The following is a 19,587-nucleotide window of genomic DNA, read 5'->3' on the forward strand; positions in this document are numbered from 1 at the left end:
TTGATGCCAGAACTACACAGCGCCATCCATTCTATAGTGGACAGAGCTGGTAATTACAGCACTGCTCCTATTTACTTCAATGTAACCATGTCAGCAGATTTGTACCTATGACACCGGCTGACCTGTTGCATGTGCACTTGGCAGCTGAAGACATCTGTGTTGGTCCCATGTTCATATGTGCCCGCGTTGCTGAGAAAGATGATGTTTTAACATATGCAAATGGGCTTTTAGGAGCAACGGATGCGTTGCCGTTACACCTAGAGGCTCTGCACTTTGACAGGACCAACCAGTAAAAGCATCATCACACTTGGCCCTGTCAGCCAAAGTGCGGAGGGCACAGCAGTTGCAGAGAGAGCACAGCCTCTAGGTGTAATGGCAATGACCCTATTGCTCCTGGACAGTGCACATGCAACAGGTGAGCCAGTTTTCATAAGTACAAAACTGCTGACAGATGCCCTTTAAACCTAGACTGTGGAGAAAAAGATATGGCAGAGGTCTGGAATGTATTGGATAACACTGACATAATGCTGTCAGTGTTATCCAATACATTCCAGAACTGTACGGGTTACATAGCATCATAAATCAATATAATGCTATGCTGGGAGGTCAGGACGGGAGCTGCTGCATACTGTGTATAGGGATTACCTTAATGTATACTGTATTGTATATGGGGACTAGCTGAATGTATATTGCCCTATTGAGGACGATTAGTAAATATAATTAAAAAATATATATATATTTTTTTATTTAATATTAATAAAAATATGCTGAACAGGCACCATTCACATGCTTGACGCATGATTTACCCAAACCTCCGGGTCTCTTGCTCTGTCCTGATCTCCCCACCCCTATGAGATCCTATGCAGCTGCACATATAGTACATCCACCCCTTGTCACTGCATGGTGGGGTTCACTTAAAGGGTTTATCCCATGAATAATGTAAAAACATACATAAACTATAACTGGACAACCGCTTTCTAACAAAGCTAGAACAACCCTGTACCTCACATGAATCCAGAGATCTCCACATATATTGCTCTGCTAGATTTATTTCAGGCTGAAAGCTCAGGGGTGGTGTCCTTTCTGCTGCAGTTGGTGGCAGTTAAAGGATGGAACAGCATGTACTTCTGTCTCGGTGAGGAGGACAGAGGAATTAAAAAAAGAGCAAACAGCAGATGGATTTCATTGAATAACTAAGTAGCTATAATACATTTTTAAAGGGGTTTTCCAGGCTTTTAATATTGATGACCTATCCTGAGTCGGACCCCCACCGATCTGATATTGATGACCTATCCTGAGGATAGGTAATCAATATTAAAAGGCCGGAGAACCCCTTTAATTACATACAATTACAAAAGTATTCAGATCCAGGTGCTGGTTTGAAAAATTTTAAATATTTTTTGTGGTCTTTTAGTCATGGGTCACAGCTCATAACCGATGTATCTCCTACATTCTATTCACTGACATGGAACAGGGACGAATACCAAATACTACAAGATGACGACATAAGACGGGTCGTATTTCTAAAGGTTTATTTAAAGCACTGACAGGTTTTCTGGAGGTAAAAAGCTTTTCTTGGAAATTGTAAAAACAGTATGGCGGCACAAGATATTGCTATGAAGTGTTTTTTTCTTTTTTTTTTGTAAACTAGACTGAAGTAAAACCCAAAGTAAGACTTCACTAAAACCCCAATAACTAATCGCCCTCTACAGCGGGTCTAGGCAACCTATGGTTCTCCAGCTGTTGGAGGAACTACAAGCCCCAGCAGGCCATAACTGGAGAGCTACAGGTTGCCTACCTCCTCTTTTGTAAGAAGTCTATCCTCCCGCCCCTGAAGTAACAGCAAAAGGCACTTGAAAAGCTGGTTTTCTTCAAAGTTGAAACACAGGGGACATTGTTACGTCGCTGGTCAGGAACTTCTCAGGGACAGGTTCAGTCCTTAGTCCTGATAATCATCCTGCTCCTTGGAACTTTCATCGATGACCTGTCAAAAGCAAATGATATCATCAGAGTTAATGCTGAGCTGTAATATTGCCCAGAGCTACATTTACAGTTCTGCTGGAAACCGTCAGTAAGCTTGTAAACACACACCCTTAACCGTTGAGCTCTACACTACAGTAGAATTTTTTTTATTTTTTTTCCTCACTTATACAGCGCTGACATATTTCACAGCGCTCTACAGACATCATCATCACTCACTGTCCCCAGAAGAGCTCACAATCTAAGTTCCCTATCGCTACGTCTTTAGTGTCTGGGAGGAAACCCTCTCAAACACGGGGAGAACATGCAAACTCCATGCAGATGTTGTCCGTGGTCAGATTTGAACCCAGGACTAGTGATGAGCGAACCCGAACTGTATAGTTCGGGTTCGTACCGAATTTTGGGGTGTTCGTGACACAAACCCGAACATTTTCGTAAAAGTCCGGGTTCGGGTTCGGGTTCGGTGTTCGGCGCTTTCTTGGCGCTTTTTGAAAGGCTGCAAAGCAGCCAATCAACAAGCGTCATACTACTTGCCACAAGAGGCCATCACAGCCATGCCTACTATTGGCATGGCTGTGATTGGCCAGTGCAGCATGTGACCCAGCCTCTATTTAAGCTGGAGTCACGTAGCGCCGCACGTCACTCTGCTCTGATTAGTGTAGGGATAGGATGCAGCTGCTGCTGTTAGGGCGAGATTAGGCAGGGATTTAGTCTTCAAAAACAATTACTGAAGTGATCGATGTACAGCTGTGTATCATTCAACCTCTGCTATTTAATTGCTCACTGTTTTAAGGCTGCCCAGAGCGTTCTTCTGTCACTTTTTTCTGGGGTGATCGGCAGCCATTTTGTGTCTTGTGGTGCGCCAGCACAAGCTGCCACCAAGTCCATTTAACCATCAATAGTGTGTTGTTGTTTTTTTGCTATATCCTACATCAGGGGCTTGGCTGTGCTTGCTATTTTATTGAGGGGTGAAATACAATTGCCAAAATAGCAGTACCCTAAATCTGGTGTTTCAGCTGTGGCTAGCCAATTGTAATACTGTCTGCTGTCTGGCAAAGGATATATTTTTTTCTGGGTTGAAATACAATTCCCAAATTAGCAATTCCCTAAATCAGTGGTTTCTGCTGTAGCAGGCCAAGTTTAAATCTATCCATAAAAGGGTATAATTAGATTGAAGGTGCGGATAGGGTCATTCTCAATAACTTCACACGCTACCGTGCATCTCCAAGTGTAATTCTGTCCGTAAACGTATACCTGTCATCCAGCGCCTAAATAATAGGCCTACAATTTATATTCAGCTAAATCTGTGGTTACTGCTGTGCCTGTATTAGTGTAATACGGTACCTAAGTAGATAGCCAGATAGTGTTAGGTGCCTGTAAAAAAAGGCCTGAATTTGAATTCAATACATTGGGCCAAATAATTTTTTTCTTATTGTGGTCAACGGTAACAATGAGTAAAACATCTAGTAAGGGACGCGGACATGGTCGTGGCGGTGTTAGTGGACCCTCTGGTGCTGGGAGAGGACGTGGCCGTTCTGCCACAGCCACACGTCCTAGTGTACCAACTACCTCAGGTCCTAGTAGACGCCAGAATTTACGGCGATATTTGGTGGGGCCCAATGCCGTTCTAAGGATGGTAAGGCCTGAGCAGGTACAGGCATTAGTCAATTGGGTGGCTGACAGTGGATCCAGCACGTTCCCATTATCTCCCACCCAGTCTTCTGCAGAAAGCGCACAGATGGCGCCTGAAAACCAAGCCCATCAGTCTGTCACATCACCCCCATGCATATCAGGGAAACTGTCTGAGCCTCAACTTATGCAGCAGTCTCTTATGCTGTTTGAAGACTCTGCTGGCAGGGTTTCCCAAGGGCATCCACCTAGCCCTTCCCCAGCGGTGGAAGACATAGAATGCACTGACGCACAACCACTTATGTTTCCTGATGATGAGGACATGGGAATACCCCCTCAGCACGTCTCTGATAATGAAACACAGGTAACAACTGCTGCGTCTTTCTGCAGTGTGCAGACTGAACAGGAGGTCAGGGAGGAAGACTGGGTGGAAGACGATGCAGGGGACGATGAGGTCCTAGACCCCACATGGAATGAAGGTCGTGCCACTGACTTTCAGAGTTCGGAGGAAGAGGCAGTGGTGAGACCGAACCAACAGCGTAGCAAAAGAGGGAGCAGTGGGCAAAAGCAGAACACCCGCCGCCATCTGGGACCGAGCACCCCAAGGGCAGCTTCAAGGAGTTCCCTGGCGTGGCAGTTCTTCAAACAATGTGCTGACGACAAGACCCGAGTGGTTTGCACGCTGTGCCATCAGAGCCTGAAGCGAGGCATTAACGTTCTGAACCTTAGCACAACCTGCATGACCAGGCACCTGCATGCAAAGCATGAACTGCAGTGGAGTAAACACCTTAAAAACAAGGAACTCACTCAGGCTCCCCCTGCTACCTCTTCTGCTGCTGCCTCGGCCTCTTCCTCCGCCTCTGGAGGAACGTTGGCACCTGCCGCCCAGCAAACAGAGGATGTACCACCAGCACCACCACCTCCGTCACCAAGCATCTCAACCATGTCACACGGCAGCGTTCAGCTCTCCATCTCACAAACATTTGAGAGAAAGTGTAAATTCCCACCTAGCCTCCCTCGATCCCTGGCTCTGAATGCCAGCATTTCTAAACTACTGGCCTATGAAATGCTGTCATTCAGGCTGGTGGACACAGACAGCTCAAACAGCTCATGTCGCTTGCTGTCCCACAGTATGTTGTTCCCAGCCACCACTACTTCTCCAAGAGAGCCGTGCCTTCCCTGCACAACCAAGTATCCGATAAAATCAAGTGTGCACTGCGGAACGCCATCTGTGGCAAGGTCCACCTAACCACAGATACGTGGACCAGTAAGCACGGCCAGGGACGCTATATCTCCCTAACTGCACACTGGGTAAATGTAGTGGCGGCTGGGCCCCAGGCGGAGAGTTGTTTGGCGCACGACCTTCCGCCGCCAAGGATCGCAGGGCAACATTCTTTGCCTCCTGTTGCCTCCTCCTCCTACTCGGCTTCCTCCTCCTCTTCTTCCACCTGCTCATCCAGTCAGCCACACACCTTCACCACCAACTTCAGCACAGCCAGGGGTAAACGTCAGCAGGCCATTCTGAAACTCATATGTTTGGGGGACAGGCCCCACACCGCGCAGGAGTTGTGGCGGGGTATAGAACAACAGACCGACGAGTGGTTGCTGCCGGTGAGCCTCAAGCCCGGCCTGGTGGTGTGCGATAATGGGCGAAATCTCGTCGCAGCCCTGGGACTAGCCGGTTTGACGAACATCCCTTGCCTGGTGCATGTGCTGAATTTGGTGGTGCAGAAGTTCATTCACAACTACCCCGGCATGTCAGAGCTGCTGCATAAAGTGCGGTCCGTCTGTGCGCGCTTCCGGCGTTCACATCCTGCCGCTGCTCGCCTGTCTGCGCTACAGCGTAACTTCGGCCTTCCCGCTCACCGCCTCATATGCGACGTGCCCACCAGGTGGAACTCCACCTTGCACATGCTGGACAGACTGTGCGAGCAGCAGCAGGCGATAGTGGAGTTTCAGCTGCAGCACGCACGGGCTAGTCGCACTGCGGAACAGCACCACTTCACCACCAATGACTGGGCCTCCATGCGAGACCTGTGTGCCCTGTTGCACTGTTTTGAGTACTCCACCAACATGGCCAGTGGCGATGACGCCGTTATCAGCGTTACAATACCACTTCTATGTCTCCTTGAGAAAACACTTAGGGCGATGATGGAAGAGGAGGTGGCCCAGGAGGAGGAGGAGGAAGAGGGGTCATTTTTAGCACTTTCAGGCCAGTCTTTTAGAAGTGACTCAGAGGGAGGTTTTTTGCAACAGCAGAGGCCAGGTACAAATGTGGCCAGACAGGGCCCACTACTGGAGGACGAGGAGGACGAGGATGAGGATGAGGAGGAGGTGGAGGAGGATGAGGATGAAGCATGTTCACAGCGGGGTGGCACCCAACGCAGCTCGGGCCCATCACTGGTGCGTGGCTAGGGGGAAACGCAGGACGATGACGATACGCCTCCCACAGAGGACAGCTTGTCCTTACCTCTGGGCAGCCTGGCACACATGAGCGACTACATGCTGCAGTGCCTGCGCAACGACAGCAGAGTTGCCCACATTTTAACGTGTGCGGACTACTGGGTTGCCACCCTGCTGGATCCCCGGTACAAAGACAATGTGCCCACCTTACTTCCTGCACTGGAGCGTGATAGGAAGATGCGCGAGTACAAGCGCACGTTGGTAGACGCGCTACTGAGAGCATTCCCAAATGTCACATAGAAACATAGAAACATAGAATGTGTCGGCAGATAAGAACCATTTGGCCCATCTAGTCTGCCCAATATACTGAATACTATGGATAGCCCCCGGCCCTTATCTTATATGAAGGATGGCCTTATGCCTATCCCATGCATGCTTAAACCCCTTCACTGTATTTGCAGCTACCACTTCTGCAGGAAGGCTATTCCATGCATCCACTACTCTCTCAGTAAAGTAATACTTCCTTATATTACTTTTAAACCTTTGCCCCTCTAATTTAAAACTGTGTCCTCTTGTAGTAGTTTTTCTTCTTTTAAATATGCTCTCCTCCTTTACCGAGTTGATTCCCTTTATGTATTTAAAAGTTTCTATCATATCCCCTCTGTCTCTTCTTTCTTCCAAGCTATACATATTAAGGTCCTTTAACCTTTCCTGGTAAGTTTTATCCTGCAATCCATGTAGTAGTTTAGTAGCTCTTCTCTGAACTCTCTCTAGAGTATCTATATCCTTCTGGAGATATGGCCTCCAGTACTGCGCACAATACTCCAAGTGAGGTCTCACCAGTGTTCTGTACAGCGGCATAAGCACTTCACTCTTTCTACTGCTTATACCTCTCCCTATACATCCAAGCATTCTGCTGGCATTTCGTGCTGCTCTATTACATTGTCTTCCCACCTTTAAGTCTTCTGAAATAATTACTCCTAAATCCCTTTCCTCAGATACTGAGGTCAGGACTGTGTCAAATATTCTATATTCTGCCCTTGGGTTTTTACGCCCCAGGTGCATTATCTTGCACTTATCCACATTAAATTTCAGTTTCCAGAGTTCTGACCATTCTTCTAGTTTTCCTAAATCCTTTTCCATTTGGCGTTTCCCTCCAGGAACATCAACCCTGTTACATATCTTTGTGTCATCAGCAAAAAGACAAACCTTACCAGCGAGGCCTTTTGCAATATCACTTATTCACACTTGTTCACAGGGGAACAAGTGTAAGCCAAAGGCGAAGGCAGAGGAGGAGCAAGAGGTCGCCAACGCAGCTGTGTCACGGCCAGCTCCTCTGAGGGCAGGGTTAGCATGGCAGAGATGTGGAAAAGTTTAGTCAGCACGCCACAGCTAACTGCACCACCACCTGATACGGAACGTGCTAGCAGGAGGCAGCATTTCACTAACATGGTGGAACAGTACGTGTGCACACCCCTCCACGTACTGACTGATGGTTCGGCCCCATTCAACTTCTGGGTCTCCAAATTGTCCACGTGGCCAGTGCTTGCCCTGTATGCCTTGGAGGTGCTGGCCTGCCCGGCGGCCAGCGTTTTGTCTGAACGTGTATTCAGCACGGCAGGGGGCGTCATTACAGACAAACGCAGCCGCCTGTCTACAGCCAATGTGTACAAGCTGACGTTCATAAAAATGAACCAGGCATGGATCCCACAGGACCTGTCCATCCCTTGTGCAGATTAGACATTTATAACTACAGGGTGGGCCATTTATATGGATACACCTTAATAAAATGGGAATGGTTGGTGATATTAACTTCCTGTTTGTGGCACATTAGTATATGTGAGGGGGGAAACTTTTCAAGATGGGTGGTGACCATGGCGGCCATTTTGAAGTCGGCCATTTTGAATCCAAGTTTTGTTTTTTCAATAGGAAGTGGGTCATTTGACACATCAAACTTATTGGGAATTTCACAAGAAAAACAATGGTGTGCTTGATTTTAACGTAACTTTATTCTTTCATGAGTTATTTACAAGTTTCTGACCACTTACAAAATGTGTTCATTGTGCTGCCCATTGTGTTGGATTGTCAATGCAACCCTCTTCTCCCACTCTTCACACACTGATAACAACACCGCAGGAGAAATGCTAGCACAGGCTTCCAGTATCTGTAGTTTCAGCTGCTGCACATCTCGTATCATCTGAAGGCAATCGTCTATGCTGTGAAGATACGAGATGTGCAGCACCTGAAACTATGGATACTTGAAGCCTGTGCTAGCATTTCTCCTGCGGTGTTGCTATCAGTGTGTGAAGAGTGGGAGAATAGGGTTGCATTGACAATCCAACACAATGGGCAGCACATTGAACACATTTTATAAGTGGTCAGAAACTTGTAAATAACTCATGAAATAATAAAGTTACGTTAAAACCAAGCACACCATTGTTTTTCTTGTGAAATTTCCAATACGTTTGATGTGTCAAATGACCCTCTTCCTATTGAAAAAACAAAAGTTGTATTCAAAATGGCCGACTTCAAAATGGCCGCCATGGTCACCACCCATCATTAAAAGTTTCCCCCCTCACATATACTAATGTGCCACAAACAGGAAGTTAATATCACCAACCATTCCCATTTTATTAAGGTGTATCCATATAAATGGCCCACCCTGTACATCCACAATATATTCTTGTACTCCAGGGCACTTCATTCAATCCTCTTTTTTTAATTTTACCATTATATTGCGGGGCAACCCAAAATTGAATGAACCTCTCCTCCGTCTGGGTGCCGGGGCCTAAATATCTGAGAGTGGCCTGTTCCAGTGGTGGGTGACATGAAGCCTGATTCTCTGCAATGGGACCTCTCTCCTCTGTCTGGGTGCCGGGGCCTAAAAATATCTGACAGTGGCCTGTTCCAGTGGTGGGTGACATGAAGCCTGATTCTCTGCTATGACATGAAGCCTGATTCTCTGCTATGGGACCTCTCTCCTCTGTCTGGGTGCCGGGGCCTAAAAATATCTGACAATGGACTGTTCCAGTGGTGGGTGACATGAAGCCTGATTCTCTGCTATGACATGAAGCCTGATTCTCTGCTATGGGACCTCTCTCCAATTGATATTGGTTAATTTTTATTTATTTTATTTTTATTTTTATTCATTTCCCTTTCCACATTTGTTTGCAGGGGATTTAGCTACATTTTGCTGCCTTTTGCAGCCCTCTAGCCCTTTCCTGGGCTGTTTTACAGCCTTTTTAGTGCCGAAAAGTTCGGATCCCCATTGACTTTAATGGGGTTCGGGGCGAAGTTCGGGTCAAGTTTGGATCCCGAACCCGAACATTTCCGGGAAGTTCGGCCGAACTTCTCGAACCCGAACATCCAGGTGTTCGCTCAACTCTACCCAGGACCCCAGCGCTGCAAGTTACCAGTGCACCAAGCTCAGTGCAAACATGGAGGCAGCAAGCAACAGTACCAGCAGCATTATGTAGTATACCCACCTGATCATCCGTGGTCTCCACAGTCTTGATCAGAAGTGTTCTTTCGGAGTGGGATTCTGATACTGGGTGAGAGTCCAGGTTAGTTTCTGCAAAACAAGTAGGAAAAAGACCAGGTTAGAAATATATCTGAAGAAATACTAAACTTAGGGTCCATACATACACGTCGGTAATTTGGGTCCGGATTCGTTCCACAAATTGCGGACCCATTCACTGTAACGGATGCAAATCCGCATTTCCGGTATCCGCATCCGCATTTTTGGGATCCGCAATTCCGTTCGTGAAAAAAAATAGAACATGTCCTATTCTTGTCCGCAATTGCGGACCAGAAAAGGCATTTTCTATTAAAGTGTCTGTGATGTGCGGTCCGCAAATTGCGGATCGCACATTGCAGGTGTCTGTGTTTTGAAGATCCGGACCCTTAAAATGATTATTCTTGGAAACAGTCAACAAGCATGTCGAGAAAGAAGGGTCAGGCATTTTGAATTTTAATGCCATAGTCCCATTGACGCTATAAACCATTTTTTAGTTTTACTTTTTCACATTTTCCTCACTGCCCTCCAGGAGCCATACCTTTTACATTTTCTGTTCACACAGCCTTATGAGGGCTTGTTTTTTGTGAGACAAGTTGTACTTACCATTTAAAATCTCATACAATGTATTGCAACATTTATTTTACAGGATAAATGCCTTTATATTTTAATAGTTTAGACGCGGCAGTACCAATGAGGTTTTTTTGGTCTATATATTTTTATTTGTACACCTGAGAATGGGGGTGAATTGAATTTTTATAAAACTTTTTTTAAATGTAATACTTTATTTTTAGCCCCACTCTCTTCAAATAATACACCCTGCCACAAGGAGGAATGCCCCCCAACTGGGAAAAGCCACTTAATATGTACAGTAAATCCGCAAATCCTGCCTTATTGTGATACCATTCCCAGGATGTTCGGGAGGTATGGTATGGAACCGGACTCAACAGTGGTTCAGCCCAAAAATATAGCTTATCCTCTCCCCTGAGAGAACTACGTATTTACATTTGACAAAAATCTAATGTTTCTGGCGTGAAGCTGTTAATGTACTGACTTGTATTTACCTCTCAAGCTCATGTTAGAGAAAGAATGTACAGGAATGGAAATTCTGCAAAAAAAAACAAAAAACATAATATAATAAATAAACGTAATTTATAGAGTATATGATGTATATGTGTGATCTAGATGCCACCGGTTATCCTGTTACCTGCTCTCCTCTCCTTCCAACAGTTTTCTGTAGGTTGCAATTTCAATATCAAGCGCCATGTTCACGTTCAGCCGTTCCTGGGACTGGCGCCGGTGATGTGCCATCTCCTCCTTCATGTTCTGAATCTCGTCTTGCAGGTGGTTAATAGTGTCTTGGTAGTTAGCAGCTTCAAGGGTGAAGTTCTCTTCCATTTCACGCATTTGGCGTTCATAAGACTCATTCTGCAAAACAATGACCTCTACTTGAGCGACTCTGATAACCTTGTGCTAGAGACTTGTCTTTTAAATTCTATGCACACATTCACTACCACAAATTAAAGGGGTTTTCCGGCCATATATATTGATGCCTTATCGTCAGGATAGTGAAGAAAAGCAAGTTGAAGGCAGCATCTCCAGAAACGTAATTTATTCTAAGTGGGTCCATATGACACATGTGCAAAAAATTGCCAATAAAGTGCTGTAACGTTTCAGCTAGCAAGTAGCCTTTGTCAAGCATACATACAGAGTAAATTAAAAGACTATAAATACCATACAGAGTACCGCCCCTAGACGGCTTCAACCAATGGTGATCACATATTATAAAGACAAACACCTGTTCATTAATATCCACCAATAAGGTGTATAATTCATGTGCATGTCCCCTCAATAACCTAATGAACAAAAGATTACCTAAGAGGGGGTGGTAGCCTCTGGAACGCCCGCATCTTGCATCTCGCAATTAGCGTCCCTCTATTCCAAACGCGCATGCCCAGATTTTCCTCCTATCAGCGTAGTGATACTTAACGGTCACAAGCTCAGTCAGTGGTCACATGACCAGCTGCATCATCAAAGGAGCGATCACCTGACCAGACACATGACCGCATCACCTAAGTTCTCCGCCCACATGCCTACAAAGTGCGTCTGACTCACCATGGAGACTGGGTCACGTGTTGTTATCCACACTCATGTGGCCACAAAAAGCGTCTCCATTACCATAGAAACTAACAACTATATCCACAAGGGATCTATACCGAAATCATTGGTAGATCAACCTTGTGTAGTCTAACGTTACAATTAAGGGGCAAGTGTCTGAAAGTATTTGGTGATATATAAACAAATTGCGCTATAAAAATTCACGCTGAAAACTTTCTAAAAGAGAAGAAAAATTACAACAGTTAAAAACAACTTAATAGTTACTGGATTGGCTTTATACTGATAATGAAAAATTAATCTATACCACTCACATTAAATTCAATATTCAAACCATGGGGTTGTAATGTTCTCAAAGTATAGATCCACTTCATTTCCTTCTTTCTTAAAATCGTCTGTCACCCCCTCTTCTCAATTTTGCCCACTGAGTCAATCACCCGAAATCTCAACTCTTTCCACAAAGTGTCTGGCCACTGGTTTATCAAGCATCCTTTTACGAATCGTGCTTTTGTGTTTATTGATTCTTTCTCTAATTTCCATAGTTGTCTCTCCAACGTTCGTCAGACTATATGGACACTGTATCATGTAGATCACATCCTTGGATATACATGTATATAAGTATCAATTAACTCTGTACACAAATCCTGTATATGGGTGTGAAAAAGTATCACCCTTAATCACGTTGCCACAATTGCAACATCCCAAAAATGGGAAATTGGCCTTTTTTTTTTCAGAGCCTCACCTCGTTCATTCCCAATGTCAGTCTTAACAAGTCTATCTCTCAGATTGCTATTTCTCCTAAAAGACATCAATGGAGGAACTCCAAATTCAGTAATGGACGTTAAGCATTTCTAAGGAATATGCCATTCTTTTTTAAGTATCGCTCCTATTCTACAACTATGCTGACCATACGTGGATACAAATGGAATTCTATTTATATTGTTCTTCCTGGGGTTTGTCTGTAAAATATTTTCTCTGTTGTAACAGATCTCCTGGCACCCCGACTAGGTACCTCCGTTGATGGATTCTCCTAGTGCTTCCCGAGGGCTTCAAGCACTCCACTTAACACCGTAACCACCACAGACCCCCACGAACTGCCGCAGCTTGGTTGGGGTCTCACCGTCCTCCACCCACGCTGGACCCAAGACCGGGTTTCAGCTTCCAGTGGGTGAACCTCTCCTAAATCCAGAGTGCAGGAACCAGGAACAAGCTCTTACAAGAGCTTATACTCAGGGGAGTATTGTGATATAGCAATCCCCAAGAGTGTAGTTATCCGATCCCCCAAACATGAGCCAAGACTTCATGAAGGGGTAAAGCAGGACTCTTTAATGGGGCTACCTGTCAGCCTTTTATGCAGGTCTTCCAGCAAGGGACACTCACCCTGGGAACCTTGTGGAAGACTGAGACAGTTTATACATTAGCCAATCACTTGCATTTACAGTATTAAAACACTCCCAGCAATTGTACAACCCCCCCCCCCTGCCTATGAAACAGTTAACAAAATACTATGGGCATTGTCTGTGACGCAATCAACAAATACAATGGGCATTGACTGTGATACTATTAACAAAATACAATGGGCATTGTCTGTGACGCAATAAACAAATACAATGGGCTCTGCCTGTGATACAATTAACAAACACAATTAACTTAATCACTCACAGGCAGAAGACACTAATTTTTCACCCCAAAACACCACATATCCCCATAAAAGTCACATCCCCTGATAGCCTCGATCTGGGTGAACAACCTATCCAAAAATCACCCAGATCGGTTCAAGGTAGGCAAAGAGAGAGTATAGGCGTGCTCAAACCCTGTCACACCAAGCACGGAACACGCCAAGAACCACAGCGTTACTTGAGTAAAAAGAGAAAAAGGTCCAGCTCGGTTAAAATGTTACCTTTATTTTTCAGTGCAGATCGGTTTCACTTTTTTTTTCAGTCCAGATCGGTTCAAGGGTTCAGGAATTTCCTGGAAGTCTTATTTTTGCCCCACCGTGCACATGGGCCCATGCGCAAAATAGTTCTATACACTCGAAGGCAAAACACTGCTGGAAAATTTAAGAAGGCCTCCGCCACATGTTTGAATCTGTTCCAGTAAAAAGTCCAAGGGGCAGAAACAGTGCCTTTAAAATCCAATATGCCCAAATAGTGTCCCAGGGGCCATAGTCACAGGCAGTGATGGCCAGTTCGCCGTGTTCGCCCGCGAACACATGCGAGCTGCCATCTTAAATGACAAGTCCGGCGATGCACAGGTAAGTCCTTACCTGTGCCTGTGCGCGAGCCGGTCTGAAATGAAATGTGGTCTCCGGGTGCGGGCAGTTATGAGAACAGCCCGATGAAGGCCCCCGGTGGCTGTTCTCGGAACTGCCTGCTCCCGGAAACCGCATTTCATTTCAGATCGGCTCGCGCACAGGCACAGGTAAGGACTTACCTGTGCATCGCCGGACTTGTCAGTTAAGATGGCAGCTCGCATGTGTTTGCGGGCGAACACGGCGAACTGGCCATCACTGGTCACAGGGCAAGAGGCTGGCAAGCAGGCCTCTCCAACTCCCAGTGACGAAGGTGCTTTTGTGACATTTGTCTACCCCTTTTTCCCTATCCAAAGATCTATGTAGTAATCTACGTGGATATCCTCTGTTTGTAAACTTCTCACACATTTCTTTCGCTCGGCTGTCAAACCTCTCATGGTTCGAAACCACTCTCCTTACCCTGAGAAGTTGACTCCACGGGAGAGAGTCCACCATACGTCGGGGATGATTGCTATCAAACTGCAATAAATTGTTCCTGTCTGTCGGTTTTTGATATAAATCCATCTTGATGCAATCATCCTCCACATATAATCTCAAGTCCAAGAATTGCAATTCTTTCTCCGACAGAGTCTTAGTGAATTGCAAACCCGGAACCCCCTCATTTAAATGTTGATGGAATCTATCCAACTCGTCAAGTGTACCGCTTCATATTAAAAATATATCGTCGATGTAATGCCACCAGCACAGGACCCTCTCTATAAAAGACAATTGGTACACAAGTCTGTCCTCCACTTCAGCCATATAGATGTTATCATAAGTTGGGGCCCGCACTTCTGCTGATCGAAGGAGTCCCCAAAGAGGAAATAATTCCTCCTGAGGACAACCTCCAAAAGTTAGAGAACAAACCGTGCACCATCTGGAGAGAGCCCTGAGCCGGCCATCGCCACACCGACAGATCAAAGTCCACCGTCATGCTCAATCGATGTATATAGGGAAACTACATCAAAGGAATACTAAATAAAAGTGATCAGGCAATTAAATCTCCCTCAATTTAAGCAAGAAATTACTTGTGTCCCTAATCTAAGAACGGGCCGCCAAAGGAAACCTTTCGCCAAAAAGTGATCAAGGAATATAGCAATTGTGCTGAATACCGAACCCCTCCCTGAGACAATTGGGGGGGGTTTCCCTTAGTCTCTTATGGATCTTTGGCAACGTGTATAATAAAAGAGTGATTGGATGCTGTATCTTTAAGAACTCACCCAAATTTTTGTCAATCACCTTATCCTTGATCGCCTTGTCCACAATCTCACCTATAGTTCTCATCACATCAAATTTCCCCAGGGAGTTCTTCATACACATCCTTATCATCTAACTGTCTCTTTATCTCCCCGATGTATTCCTTTGTGTCTAACACCACCACTACTTCTAAATCTACCTTGGCCAGGCCACTCAGTCAACCAGTTGAGATTTCGGGTGATTGACTCAGTGGGCAAATTGAGAAGAGGGGGTGACAGAGAGACGATTTTAAGAAAGAAGGAATTTAAGTGGATCTATACTTTGAGAACATTACAACCCTATGGTTTGAATATTGAATTTAATGTGAGTGGTATAGATGAATTTGTCATTATTAGTATAAAGCCAATCCAGTAACTATTAAGTTGTTTTTAACTGTTTTTAACTGTTTGAAATTTTTCTTCTCTTTTTGATTGGGGAGAAGCATTCGGAAGGCCAGCCATGCCCTTTAATTGTAACGTTAGACTACACAAGGTTGATCTACCGATGATTTCGGTATAGATCCCTTGTGGATATAGTTGATAGTTTCTATGGTAATGGAGACACTTTTTGTGGCAACATAAGTGTGGATAACAACACGTGACCCGGTCTCCATGGTGAGTCAGATGCACTTTGTAGGCAAGTGGGCGGAGAAGTTAGGTGATGCGGTCATGTGTCCGGTCAGGTGATCGCTCCTTTGATGATGCGGCTGGTCATGTGACCACTGACTGAACACGTGACTGTTAGGTATCACTACGCTGAAAGGAGGATGATCTGGATATGCGCATTTGGAATAGAGGGACGCTAATTGCGAGATGCATGATGCAGGCGTTCCAGAGGCTACCACCCCTCTTAGGTATTCAATAGTGGTCTTTTGTTCATTGGGTTATTGACATGAATTATACACCTTATTGCTGGATGTTAATGAACAGGTGTTTGTCTTTATAATATGTGATCACCATTGGTTGAAGCCGTCTAGGGGCGGTACTCTGTATGGTATTTATATTCTTTTACTTCACTCTGTATGTATACTTGACAAAGGCTACTTGTTAGCCGAAAACGTTGCAGCACTTTATTGGTGATTTTTGCACATGTGTCATATGGACCCACTTAGAATAAATTACCTTTCTGGAGATGCTGCCGTCAACTTGCTTTTCCTCACTATTCGGATGACCAAAGTGGATCTGAGGTCGTGATGGGCTGATGCATTCCAGTGGATGTCTTCACGGTATCGAGTGCTGCTCTGAACACTGTTATTACCCTATCGTCAGGATAGGTCATCAACATCTGATCGGTGGGGGTCCGATATCTGGCACCCCCGCCAATCAGTTGTTTGATGAGGAGGCAGCACTCCAAACTGTAGGAGAACATCCAATCAAGGACCCAAGGCTGCAAGACAACAGTGCGAACCCCTGAGCCACCATGCTGTCCATTTTCCCATCCACTTCTTCTTGGTACAGAAACTAAGTAGGAAGTAGAGAACACATGGCTGGTAATATGACTGCAAGATCAGACTAAGGATTTGTTTGTAGTCTGTTACCATGGAGATGCCTAGGTCCGCACATAAGCAGTAGTCCCAAATCGATAGGAAATTGTTAATCAAGGCAAAATTGCTTCATTCTTCATTTCAGCAATATAAATTGGTTGAAGGGTACGACATAGCCTTTAACGGTTTATATCTACAGGGAGTGCAGAATTATTAGGCAAATGAGTATTTTGACCACATCATCCTCTTTATGCATGTTGTCTTACTCCAAGCTGTATAGGCTCGAAAGCCTACTACCAATTAAGCATATTAGGTGATGTGCATCTCTGTAATGAGAAGGGGTGTGGTCTAATGACATCAACACCCTATATTAGGTGTGCATAATTATTAGGCAACTTCCTTTCCTTTGGCAAAATGGGTCAAAAGAAGGACTTGACAGGCTCAGAAAAGTCAAAAATAGTGAGATATCTTGCAGAGGGATGCAGCACTTTTAAAATTGCAAAGCTTCTGAAGCGTGATCATCGAACAATCAAGCGTTTCATTCAAAATAGTCAACAGGGTCGCAAGAAGCGTGTGGAAAAACCAAGGCGCAAAATAACTGCCCATGAACTGAGAAAAGTCAAGCGTGCAGCTGCCAAGATGCCACTTGCCACCAGTTTGGCCATATTTCAGAGCTGCAACATCACTGGAGTGCCCAAAAGCACAAGGTGTGCAATACTCAGAGACATGGCCAAGGTAGGAAAGGCTGAAAGACGACCACCACTGAACAAGACACACAAGCTGAAACGTCAAGACTGGGCCAAGAAATATCTCAAGACTGATTTTTCTAAGGTTTTATGGACTGATGAAATGAGAGTGAGTCTTGATGGGCCAGATGGATGGGCCCGTGGCTGGATTGGTAAAGGGCAGAGAGCTCCAGTCCCACTCAGACGCCAGCAAGGTGGAGGTGGAGTACTGGTTTGGGCTGGTATCATCGAAGATGAGCTTGTGGGGCCTTTTCGGGTTGAGGATGGAGTCAAGCTCAACTCCCAGTCCTACTGCCAGTTTCTGGAAGACACCTTCTTCAAGCAGTGGTACAGGAAGAAGTCTGCATCCTTCAAGAAAAACATGATTTTCATGCAGGACAATGCTCCATCACACGCGTCCAAGTACTCCACAGCGTGGCTGGCAAGAAAGGGTATAAAAGAAGAAAATCTAATGACATGGCCTCCTTGTTCACCTGATCTGAACCCCATTGAGAACCTGTGGTCCATCATCAAATGTGAGATTTACAAGGAGGGAAAACAGTACACCTCTCTGAACAGTGTCTGGGAGGCTGTGGTTGCTGCTGCACGCAATGTTGATGGTGAACAGATCAAAACACTGACAGAATCCATGGATGGCAGGCTTTTGAGTGTCCTTGCAAAGAAAGGTGGCTGGATTGGTCACTGATTTGTTTTCGTTTTGTTTTTGAATGTCAGAAATGTATATTTGTGAATGTTGAGATGTTATATTGGTTTCACTGGTAAAAATAAATAATTGAAATGGGTATATATTTGTTTTTTGTTAAGTTGCCTAATAATTATGCACAGTAATAGTCACCTGCACACACAGATATCTCCCTAAAATAGCTAAAACTAAAAACAAACTAAAAACTACTTCCAAAATTATTCAGCTTTGATATTAATGAGTTTTTTGGGTTCATTGAGAACATGGTTGTTGTTCAATAATAAAATTAATTCTCAAAAATACAACTTGCCTAATAATTCTGCACTCCCTGTATATCATACATTGGTGAAATATAGCTAAAATATGCCACTAATGTCAGATAGGTGTTGGTCTCAACCTAAACAAATAGCTTCAAGCTTCAGGAGAGATCACGTGAAGAAGGATGTCTGTCACCACACATATCGCTTGACCTTGGGTATCGATCATGTGTTATGTAGGTAGCATGGCTCTGTTTGAGCACAGATCAGAGTGATTGTTTTTCACTATATATGTGGGTTGTTTGTCTGTTTTCACTTTAATATATCTAATCACACTTAGATATTTTTATCACTTAGCCTGTGTAAGCCTATATATTCTCGAATCTTTAAATCTTGGGATCTGTCTGCGGTATTCGTTAGTTTACTGCTTAGCTTGATGCAAGGCCTCATTGTTGCGATAAGCAACTTCAGACAGGTCAGCAAACTGCAGAGGAATACATGATGTTTCAATGGATAAAGTGGAGTTATTTTTTTTAATATTTTATTCACTTGAGATTTTGAATTCTTAAGTCACTAGATATTAGAAGCTGGCCTTCCGTTCAGGACTCCCTTCCGTGAGTCCAGAGTCCTGGCCCATTCACGAATAACACAGGAAATCTCCCACGTGTCTTTTTTTTTCCCCTCTTACCTTGGATTTGTACCATTCTTCGCATTCCTGCAGATTCTTAGCAGCCACATTCTCATACTGCTGACGGACATCGTGCAGCGCTGCTGTGAGATCTCGTTTGGCGACGTCCATGTCATCCTGGACATGTTGTTCCTGGTTTTGTGCTTGAAGTTCACGGAGTTCCTGAACAAAAGGATAAAACGAACCGTATAAACAGTGTCGGACTGGGGGGCCCTTGGGCCCACCAGTGGAATTGATTTTGGGGGCCCACCCTAAAGCTGGAGATTGCTTGTTCATTTTTCAGTCTCACGTACATGAATGTATGCATTTTAGCATACTATACAGTATGCTTAACAGAACAGTATTGTTTGTGCACTGCTCTATATCAAATTGTTTCTAATTAAGCAACTCATTTAGTTCATAACTGTGTCTGTTATTTACAGTCAGTAGTTTGGACAGCGGTCAGACGTGGAAATTCCATGTCCTAGATGAACCATCCAGTCCCCCAGCCAGCCTAAACAATATCCAACGTGAAAGAAATGTTTCCTGCATATTCAAAAGGATAAGTTTATTGAAGTGATCGCA

At 44.8% G+C, this 19,587-nt stretch overlaps 1 protein-coding gene across 1 annotated transcript; it reads right to left on the reverse strand.

Annotated features, from left to right (window-relative positions):
* Window positions 1-1,939: 1,939 nt before the first annotated feature.
* Window positions 1,940-19,330, reverse strand: VIM (vimentin). Its single transcript, XM_040434055.1, is given in 8 exon segments — window positions 1,940-1,984; window positions 9,498-9,583; window positions 10,591-10,634; window positions 10,734-10,974; window positions 14,055-14,072; window positions 18,732-18,819; window positions 19,024-19,185; window positions 19,274-19,330. Coding segments are annotated over 8 exon segments (741 nt in total).
* Window positions 19,331-19,587: the final 257 nt, after the last annotated feature.

This window comes from Bufo bufo, chromosome 5 (genome assembly GCF_905171765.1).
Source record: "Bufo bufo chromosome 5, aBufBuf1.1, whole genome shotgun sequence".
Lineage (NCBI taxonomy): Eukaryota > Metazoa > Chordata > Amphibia > Anura > Bufonidae > Bufo > Bufo bufo.